Here is a 10,922-nt window from a genome sequence, read left to right as displayed (position 1 = left end):
TGGCTCCATTAAAGTAAAAATTTGTTTATTAATTACTGTCAATGTTTCATCAGTTCATTTGAGCCTCGAATTCTTGGTTCGAGTTTTGTATTGTTGTGCTTCCCCCACCCAAGGTTGCTATTTGTTAATTGGTACTCCACCCATGAAAAGTTCTCTTTACTTTCATGTAAAGTCTGGTCGGTTGTTTGATCTTCTGCCTCCTGCCACGTTGGACTGTTTAAGAGGTAATTTACATATTTTTCGTCTAGGTGGAGAGAAGATTGCTTTCGGCTCTCCTATAGAGAAGTTCAGTGGAGAAATTATATACGAATCTTCAGATGGTGTCCATGATACAAGTTGTAAAAGGATCAAGTTTATTACTACGAAACGTTTCACACATGAAACATCTGTGCATCATCAGTTTGCTATTTATTTGTCGTATTGGTCTCCCATAGACTGATGATGCACAGATGTTTCATGTGCGAAACGTTTCGTAGTAATAAACTTAATCCTTTTACAACTTGTATCATGGACACCCTCTGAAGATTCGTATATATATATATATATATATATATATATATATATATATATATATATATATATATATATATATATATATATATATATATATATATATATATATATATATATATATATATATATATATATATATATTACATACATAAGGGTCCTCATCCTTTAACAGTTTATTTAAATGCTAACGTTTCACGACGAATTCTAAATCGTACTTTCAAGGCTAAAAATATATAAAATTTGCAAACATTAATGCTCAAATTCATTTGATTTATATTTAAAATGTAATGGCAACAGCTCTCAATAAGTAGAAGTTAAAATTAAACAGTACCTTCAAAGGCAAACAAATTACAAGTACAGGACTTCACTAAAATCTTATAAACACCTACCTATACGAAAGAAAGAGTAAAACTAACAAAAATAAATAAATACCAGTTGCCCAAACTATGGTATGAACAATTTTATAGAGGACGTTTGGGTGTTTAACGATGGTACAGTCTTTTTGATAATTATCGATTCTAAGATAGTCAGGTCGTTGTTGTTCCGCAGTTGGCCCAAGATGGAAAAATCCTTGCTGTCAATATAGGTTTACATGTTTTTGAATGATTAAGTATATTAGATTGTTCTGGATTAGATAACCTACTGCCTGTTCTATGGCTTATGCCCCTGTGGGAATCTATTCAAACCTTCAACAGCCTATTCGTGCATCCCAAGTATGTACCGTGATCACATCTTGGGCAAGTGTATTTATATACGACGATGGACGAAAGCAGAGGACTGAGTTGGTCTTTGACTCTAAAGAGAGGTCCAATAGTTAAGGGATTTTTGGGGATAATTTTCAAGTCCACAGCCGGAAACCTCTTTTGAATAGTGGTTGTGCAAGCTCTCTTGAAGGTATCATCATGCATGAAAGGGAAACTTGCATACATCTTCAGTCTCGGCACAGTAGATACAGGTGTTGAATGCACCATTTTTTCCATTAGCAGTTTGTTTAGAGATCTGAAAAAAAGTCGTGAAGAAAAACAGTTATTACTAAAATATCTCACCAGAAAGGATATTTCGTCGTGAAAGCTCATCCAGTTGCGAGTGCTCCAGTAAAACTCTTAATACCATAACTTACTCGCAGCTGTTACAAATCTGATTGCTTAGGCCAAGTCCGGTTTGAAGGACCAGTTTGTCGTGAAAACCCTTAGTAATGATGGGGATACCGGTGGCCAGATGTTAATGGCCGTTTTGGCATACCTTAGAGGACAGCTCACAGTCTGATGTGAGGGATGAGTAAATTAGGCAAAGCAGGATTTTTACAAAGTTTTATTATAAAAATAAACATTTTAATCTACAACATTTCCATCATGACTAATACGACACCCTTGATACTCATCACTTGACTATACAGAGGACCACGTGGCCCCCTAAGAGTTTCACGGACTAAATTGTTACGAAACCTAGAAAGCATGAACTGGCACTCGCCGCTGGTCGGGATATAGACTATTACTTCTTATATGCCGTACAATGAGGACATAATTGAATAAACACTAATTAATCATAGGACCGTATGATGGCGAATGATCTAGCTGGGGACCAGTAGAGAAAAACTGTTGCTGCTACCTCGATTGAGTTCTGTTGCAGGAATGCAGCTTCTCCAGCATTCTGGCATGATCTGCACTTCCAGTTAGGCTTTTGTCATTGCTCTAGATTAATTCCCTGGCCCGAGTAGGACATTGCTAATACAATTTATAGTCTGAAACTATACACAAACAGAAATAAGTACGATTGAATTCACAAAGAACCATTGCTCGTTTGCTGCCAGCCAATTATTCTAGAACTTCTGTGGTGGGAACTCAGTGGAATCCAGTCGAGGAAAGACTGTGCACTTGTCTTTTCACGACAAATAATATACACCAAAATCTCAGCAGTATTGGTTGGTTCTTATGGTATAAGGTACGGTCTTCCTAAGGTACACAATGTATGGCCTTCCTTTGAAACCGATTCTAACATCTTGTGACATCCCCAATTACAAGTACCTTCATTAACAGAATTTTCCCATAATAATTATAATACAAAAATGCTGAGCAGTTTAAAAAAGTGCATTTTCTTAAGATTCGGATCTTTTATTGTTGGCCTTGATGTAGAGTCTATCTTCATGAATATCCCTGTGGAAGAAACAACTCGAATTATTTTAAACAAGATTTTTACTAGTAATTATGTTATGCTTCATGGTTTTAATTATGGTATTTTCAAGAATCTTTTAACTTTGGCAGTGCAGGACATTGCCTTTATTATTAATGGAAGATGTACAACGTGATGGCATGGCAATGGGCAGTCCTTTAGGCCCGGTCTTTGTGGACATTTTTGCGTGAACTGGAGGAGCGGTTGCTGGACAATTGCCCTCTTTTTTACTGTCGTTACATAGATGATACGTTTATTCTTATTAGAGACAGAGACATGGCTGATCCCTTCTTACAATTTTGCAGTTCAGCTCACAATAATATCAAGTTTACAATTGATTATGATAAAGAGGTTAGATATAGAAGTGTCATGTAACACAGATGGTTTTCACACCTCAGCTTTTAAAATAAAGACTATACTGGGCCAAGTACAAATTTTTACAGATTTTGTTGTTTCAACTTTAAATTGAGTGCTTTATTCACCCTCTTCCACAGAGCCTATTCTTTCTCTTAAGGCTGGTCTGAATTTCACCATGAGATAACTTTTTTACAACAATACTCCATGGAAAACTGCTATCCAGCTAAGGTTTTTTTAAACACCTCTACAAGTTTTTAAATAATGATTTAATACGGGAAAAGAACAGACCAACTGCACCAATTATGTCATTCTTTGCCAGTGTCCCGTTTATCAGTGATACAACGTTTTATACACAAGTTAAATGTTTAATTCGTGAACATTGTCTGACCTCAAAATGCCTGTTAATGTTAAGAAACCCATTAACTATCTGGTCCTTATTTAGATATAAAGAAAAATTGAGCCCTCTTTTGACATTCAATGCAGTCTACCTACAAATTCATTTTCTTATTTTTGGCATATTTATTTTGTATTCTTTTAGCCTTTCCCATCTACTTAGTATCTGTCTATTTAAGTATATTGCATAAATCAATTTTACATTGTTATTGTCATGATACGAATTATATCTCTTGATAATGAATGTGCTCACTGAAGATTAGCATCGGAAGGTGTGCGTCTGACTCATCATTTATCAGCGGCTTCTCTTTGTACTCCGAGTCGAGCAGCTTTATTAACTGGACGATACCCAGCAAGGTATGGTGAGTAATCAGTTCCAGTAATCCTCATCATTGCATAACATTTTTCACCTAAATTGTGATAGTGTATATAGCTTTTCAAAAGTCAGTATTGTTCGTATAATGAGTAAAGTTCCCTCTGTGTGACTAGTTTAGCATAGGATGTCCAGCATTTTTTACAAATAAATATAATGAGAGGTAATCATTTCTATGGATTTTGCGTATATTTTCAATTGGACCATTAAAATAATTATTATTCCCATATGTCAAGAAGAAATAGCTTAGTGTCCTTTTAGGTTTGGTTGGGGAGGATGGCACACCACCAGTAATTGTCCATGTGTCCAGCCGAGCTTCACTTCCTCTGACGGAGATCACATTAGGAAGGGTATTAGAAGCTGCAAACTATACAACAGCCGCTGTTGGTGCGTTCAGGTGTTGCATGCTTTTAGTCATCTTGCAGTGTTGCTGCTCCCAACTGTGAACTGAGTAGCCAGCATTTGGGACAAAGTTAATGAAATGTTGATTGTTTTTGTTGGGATACAAATGCGCTGCCAATATGGAGTCCTCCTTCTGCACATGCACTGCGGGCCAAATACTGACTGAGAAAACAAAATAATAATATAGGGGGGCCTAGGCCATGATGCCCTCACCTCATCAACCTACTCTTGTCATTGTTTTTCCGGCTACGCTTGCATGCAAATATGTAATACAGTTTGTGTACTGACGACCTTTTTGTGGATTTAGTTCATGGGCTGAGTAGCCTCTCTGTGCAAAGCCCCCCTCCCCCTCCCCCCACAACCCTGATATTGACAAAGTGCATGTAGGTTGCAGTATTTGTCCTATATTTTAATTTTCTTTATGTTACCACTGAAAAAGTAGGGGTTCAACACCACTTGTGGGTTGTTGAAATTGTGTGTAGTGCCCAAATTTGCCACTTCCACTTTTGAGATAGGGGGAACTCAAATTGACAAAGCTCTTGACTGAACGGTCATGGAAAGTGAATGACCTATCAAAATTGTCTTGAGCCACTCTAAAGGGCAGTATGGTTTGATAATGGGGTTAACAGATACATTTGCATATCAAACTATACTGCCCTATTATAGAGTGGCTCAAGACAAGCATTTTGACAGGTCGTTCACTTCTCTGACCATTCATTCTGGAGCAGAGTTATGTCAATTTGTGCTCCCTCATCCCAAAAGTGGTATTGGTGTTGAGTCCCTATATTTTCAGTGGTAACACAAAGAAAATTAAAATATATATAACAATACAACTTACATGCACCTTTGTTAGTTTTAGGGTAGTGCATAGTGAGCCTTCTCAGACTTTGGAATAATTCATAGTGACATTGTGTAGTTCATGGCATGATTAATATATACAATGCTGTAGCAGTGAATGCCTTGTGATAGTCTTTGGTGAGAATTTTAGCGTTTGTTCTGAGTCATCACTGGGGCCAGCCCTGAGCTTCATCACAGTATAGGTTATGATAAATCTTGCATTTTTCTCCGTTTGCAGTATATCAGCATTTGGTTTGCATTCCCTGCAGATTAAATGTATTTTGTGAGATCCATGTGCTCAGAGTACATAGGGTATCAGATGCTACAATGGAGCCTCTATTTGAAGAGGAGGGGAGAGCAGAAATTAGAGGCTTCTTCCAACCAGCATCAGACACAGCCCTTTTTCCCTTTCTGACTACCATTTGACTCTCATGGAAGAAGAATTTTGATTATACGTTTTTTTTTTTGTATTTGTATATATATATATATATATATATATATATATATATATATATATATCATACATATATATATATATATATATATATATATATATATATGTATATAAACCCAGTAGTTAGGGAGCTACTTGCTAGGAAATTTGGCATAGAATTTTCTTTTTCATGAATAAATATTTTTGTTTTTGTTGAAGACAGCTTCTAAAAATGTTCATCATCAACTGTGTCATTCTTCGACTTATTTATTATATAATTTGCCTTTTAGGTCTTCACATGGAAGTTCTTGTGATGGTTTGACATACCATAGATAAGGTGGTCTCTCGGTTAGAGACTTTTTCCTGCAGAAAAAGAAATAGCCTGTATTTTGTTTTCATCTGACGAGTGCTACTTAGGCTATGGTTCTGGGCATGACTAGCCTGTGGTTAGTGCAACTATTGACAGCAGAAAAAGGGTCAGGTATCTGGTAGTGCTCTCCTCATTCATCATTATTTGCTTCACTGTCTGTCCCCACCTTGATCTTGCTCTCTATCCTTGTGCTGGCATCAAAAGGAAGGGGGAGTCTAACACCCTATTTAGAGTCTAGATATGCTTCTTTCAGAGTACCTCCCTACTTTGGGAAGAGTGGGGAAGCATGGTTATTGAAAGTGACCAGCTTTTCCAGAGTAGGTCAGCACTTACTGCTATCCAATTAGATTTGAGATCTACCCTTATCTCCCTTATCTCTTCTTTCAGTAACTTTTTGAGCTTATGTCAAGTCCATTTTAGGCTTGCACGCCTAATGCTGGAGTTGTTTCTTCTCACTGTTGTTCTTTGGAGATGCACAGAAATGAGGCACGTGACTTGTTCATACAGCTCGTTTGTTACCCATTTACTCAGTCCACAGATTTATTTGAGCAATGGCAACAACCTACTTGTGTTCTATTTGTCCTTCCACAGTCTGATGGCCATGATGACAGAAACATATCTCAACTCTTTGCACTGCAACTCCCGAGGATTGCAGGGAAGGGGTTAGCACATGATGTGCTAACAGTGCAAGTGACCTGAGCAAGGCTCTAGACAGGTTCACTACCTGACCTGGACTCATAACCGGGCTCAGGACTGAGAGCTTGGTGTGTGACTTGTGCATACCATGAAGGGAGCACTTCTTTTAGCGCCACAACTCTTTGGAGTCATGCAGAAAGGGATTGCACAACCCTTTCACATTGCTCTGCTCATGTATTCCTGGGTGCTTGGCTTATGGGTCTAGATTTCTGGTGGCACTGATGTTTGTTTTTGCCCTCTCTCTTTGTCCATGGTCAGACAATTGTGGTGGACAGCCAAACATGGCACATCTCACAACTCCCCAGGGTCACAAGCACTGGACGAGCCAGACTCTTTACCTTTGTCAGGCTTGCTATGGAACCATTTTTGCTACCAAGCCAGCTCAAGATAACTAAGCAGTTTCACTGCCTTACCCAAGAGCAGGTCTACAAAGCTGGGCATGTGACTGTTGTGAACTGTGAGCCAAGCTCATGATTGCATCTCTAGGTGGGTGTGACCTGTTTGTTTAGTAGTGCTCAGTTATGCCTTTCCAGCTCTCTTATGGAGTCTTAGGGGTAAACCTGCATCATTTCCATGATTGGGACATTTGTCCTGTTCAGAGTGTGTGCAATCCAAGCTATACCTATTCAGGGATACCTCTTTGAACTTTGCTGATTCTTGTTGGTGCAACCGGCAGCAAGGGGGTGGCAGTGTTTAAGTTGGAGTGGAGTTCTGACAGTGACTCCTCACAGCAAATAGACCTCTCACCACTGAAGGTTGATGTTCAGCAAACATCAATCAGAACGGAAACTGCCCCAGGTTGGATTCTATAAGAGAGGGAGACTACATTTTCTCAATCACCCTTTAAAATGTTTACATACACTTACCATCCATCATGTTTTGAGGAAGATGCTTCAGTTATTCAGACGGTCTTTCAATTCGGAGCTCTTTGCTTAGGTCTAACCATGACTCTGCAAGTCTTCAGAAGGGGGTTTAGGACTGGTCTCAGCCTGGCCCACTCACAGGGGATAAATCTGCATAGGTATCTGGATGATTAATGATTCTCACCTTGTTGAAAACAAAGCCTCTGAAAAACAAGCAAAGGTGGCTGCCTTCCCCAGGAGTTGGGGATGATAGCTGATTGGCAGTGGTCAGATTTAGCCCCAAAACAGAAGATCAAGTATCAAGGGACAATCCTAGATATGGTGACAGTGAAGGACTGCCTGGTTATGTTCAAATCCTTAATTTTTCATCTAGATCATAGGTCTAGTAGCATATTCAAAAGTGTGAAGAATTTGAGAAGTTAAGAGGGTATTGTGTCAAGCAACCAGTAGATTCTATGTTGACTACTAGCCCAGCAAGGATAGTAGTTTCAGGCTACCTAACATCCCCAGACAAACTTGTCTTGAAGAGAAGGAGTCACTTACCATCCCTACAATGGTAGTGGAAGGAGAACTAGTCACTCAGAGAAACATATCAGATAGCTAGTGCCTCTTAGCAAATTGATAAGGGAAGATCTGAGGTGGTGGTTGGAGGACATTGACCTTTGGCTGGCATTCTCAGTTGTACCCCACAAGGATGTGGCATACATCTGAATGGAGAGTCATTTCAGGGACATGGGAGAAGGAGCTGAAAAGGCATTCATAAATGAGCTGAAAATGACAGTAGTGTGTTTTGCCTCCATAGCTTCCAGCAAACTATTAGGTGGTGGCATTGAAATGTTTTACCAACATAGAGAGGATTACATCAACAAGCAAGAGGGCACAATCTTCCCTGACCTGTGCCATATGGCAGGCAGATGCATGACTGGGTGGAGTCAAACAATGTAGATCTGAAAGTCAGAGATATCCTGGAGGAAGGAATAATTGTGGCAGATCAGTTAAGTAAGTGGTACCCGGTAGTGAGGATGGAATGGTCCTTACATCAGAAAGTTTCAGAAAAACTGTTCACACAGTGGGAATGTCCAATGGTCAGCCTGTTTTCCACAAGGAATCACACAAAACTACTTATTCTCTGCTTCGCATCCCTAGGTATAAGGACAGCAATGCAGGATGTATTCCAGCACCCATGGGGCAATATGTACATCTAGTTCTCCCCTCTGTTCAATCTGCCATATCAATTGATAAAGTGTTTTCCTGACACTGGGTTTTAAAGCATCACCTGTAGCTCCCCACTGGGCCAAACAAACTGGTACACTGACATATTGTTATTGCTAGTGGAAGTTCTGTGGCAACTTCTACAATGGTTAGCTCTCCTCTTACCAATTAGGGGATACTCTCTCCACCTTCGTGGGTAGATGCTATTCATTATCTATGAAAGAGATGTGTATGCTGATAAAAACAGTGAAGGAGATGAAGGGCACCCTCTGCCCATCTTGCTAAATTTATATTAGTGAAAATGGGCATTTATCTTTAGTTAGTGTCATCAAAGGGGCAGCAGACCTTTTGGTCTACTAGAGAGAGAAGAAGGGCCTGTCCGTCTCAGAGGTTAAGGAAAGTTGGGTGGCCCCCTCCTAAGTCCTCAGGTTAAGGGCCATTAACCTCTCAGAGCCATAGGAAGTAATGTCAAAGCTCGCAGCATCAGGAGCATAGGCCCTATAGTCTTTTTCCATAAAACCTTCAGATTTGCAAGTAATGGAAGCAGTAGTGTGAAGATGGTAGGCAACCTTCACCACATTCTACATTAGAGATGTTTCCCACAAATTCCTGAATAGGTTCGTGCTTGGACAGGTGGTAGTGGTTCAACAAGCAGGAAGATGGAAGGGGATAACCAATATTCCACACATTCCTCTTACAGGCTAAGTGACAATGTAGATCGGACTTGCAGACCAGAGTACAAAACAAATGGAGTAGAGTAAGGGAAGTGGCACTAAATAACACTACACTACTAACTGTAGAAGAGATAGCAAGACCCTTACTCTCAGTACAAAGGGAGGGGAGAGGAAACAGAAGACAAGAGCAAAGCCACTGGTTATGACCCTCAGAGGAACACCCTACAAGACAAAATGCTTGAGGCTACCAGGCATGACAGAAAGAGGGATGAGTTTTCATCATGCTAGCGATACGGACATGGCCTCCTGATCCATCAGAAGGCAATGGCATAAGGAGTCAGGGTTGGAGGATCCAAAGCTGCAGAGTCATTTTGTACTGCATCCTCTCTAGTGTCACAGGAGGAAGTACTACATCCCACCTATAAGGTGAGTCTCCATATAGAAAGTCAAATTTAAAAAAGAAATTTGTATCTTACTAGGTTCACAAACCATAGTCTTTCATATAGGAGGAAATCCACCTCTTCCACCCTGCTTCATACTGCTTTCTGAGAAGGTAATATACACTCAGATGGGTAGGTTGGGGAGAGGATGGCATCATGCCCTAGGTTTACTAGAGTAATTTTTTTGTTTTCTCAGTTAGTACATAGCTGTCAGTGTATTCATGAAAGGACTCCATAAATGTAGGGCTACTGTTTGCATACCTATGAAAAACAGAAATTACTTTTAGTTTTTACTTTTATGTAGAATTTGTCATTATGTGTAGGTTGGACAATGGCTGGAGCCTGTGCTAGTGCAGTTTTCATTATTACAGCTAATATAAACAGTTTTGTAAACAATTTTACACAATACTTTAAAGATACCAGATTGCACTTTAAGGGCACCACTTCATACACCAACAAAATTCTGTTTAATTTCTCTTACAATGTTAAGTTGATTGAGTACAACTTTTTGAATATAAATCCATTCTTTATCAATCTTTCAATAAAGAGAGAAGTACAAAAATAACTTAAATTTTGTTACTTTCAGGTAAATGGCACCTTGGTATGAATTGCGCATTGCTTGGCCGTGATTGTAATGGGCCTAAGAAGCATGGCTTCCAACACTTTTATGGAATTCCGAGCACACTGATAGAAGAATTCAGAGGGAACCACCCATTTTGGATAATGGATTTCAATCAACCTCTTCATCAGGTAACTTGAACTCGAAGACTAACATACTAGAGCCACTCCTACAAGAGGAAAAGAATCTTGTATTCATATAACTAATCAAAATCTTTTTGTACTACTGCACTGTTCATGTAACAATACATATATTTAATAAGAATTAGATGGATGTTACGGCCTCTGAGAGAGGTCCGCTTCAGGTTCGATATGAAATAAATAAAAAAAAATATTTCAACACCAACAGTTGAAACTGGGGATACGAATATAGAAAGAAACACTAACACAACAAAGGTTTATTTACAAGCTTACTAACAAAGGTAAATGCAGAATGGTATCTCCTATTTACATAAAAAGATAGAATCTTACACTGCATGAACTGGGGGAACAGTGAGGTAATTCAAATTCTTGCTGCTTAGTTTAGCGACTCGAAGCGATGGCTTCACAAAAGGAGAACGGCGATTGCAGAC

At 39.2% G+C, this 10,922-nt stretch overlaps 1 protein-coding gene across 6 annotated transcripts in view; it reads left to right on the top strand.

Moving 5' to 3' along the window:
* Positions 1 to 10,922, top strand: part of LOC135195704 (arylsulfatase D-like) — a 134,583-nt gene that overhangs the window by 23,674 nt on the left and 99,987 nt on the right. For all 6 annotated transcript variants that reach the window (XR_010310220.1, XM_064222105.1, XM_064222103.1 and 3 more), the window contains 3 exons: positions 3,691 to 3,794; positions 4,067 to 4,192; positions 10,319 to 10,482. Coding sequence is in view for 5 of the 6 variants with exons in the window: in XM_064222105.1 (XP_064078175.1) it covers positions 3,691 to 3,794; positions 4,067 to 4,192; positions 10,319 to 10,482 (394 nt within the window). In the remaining variant the exon portion in view is untranslated. The remainder of the gene's footprint in view (positions 1 to 3,690; positions 3,795 to 4,066; positions 4,193 to 10,318; positions 10,483 to 10,922) is intronic.

This window comes from Macrobrachium nipponense, chromosome 16, assembly GCF_015104395.2.
Source record: "Macrobrachium nipponense isolate FS-2020 chromosome 16, ASM1510439v2, whole genome shotgun sequence".
NCBI lineage: Eukaryota > Metazoa > Arthropoda > Malacostraca > Decapoda > Palaemonidae > Macrobrachium > Macrobrachium nipponense.
Note: the sequence above shows the minus strand (reverse complement) of the source record. Positions and strands in the feature narration are given on the sequence as shown.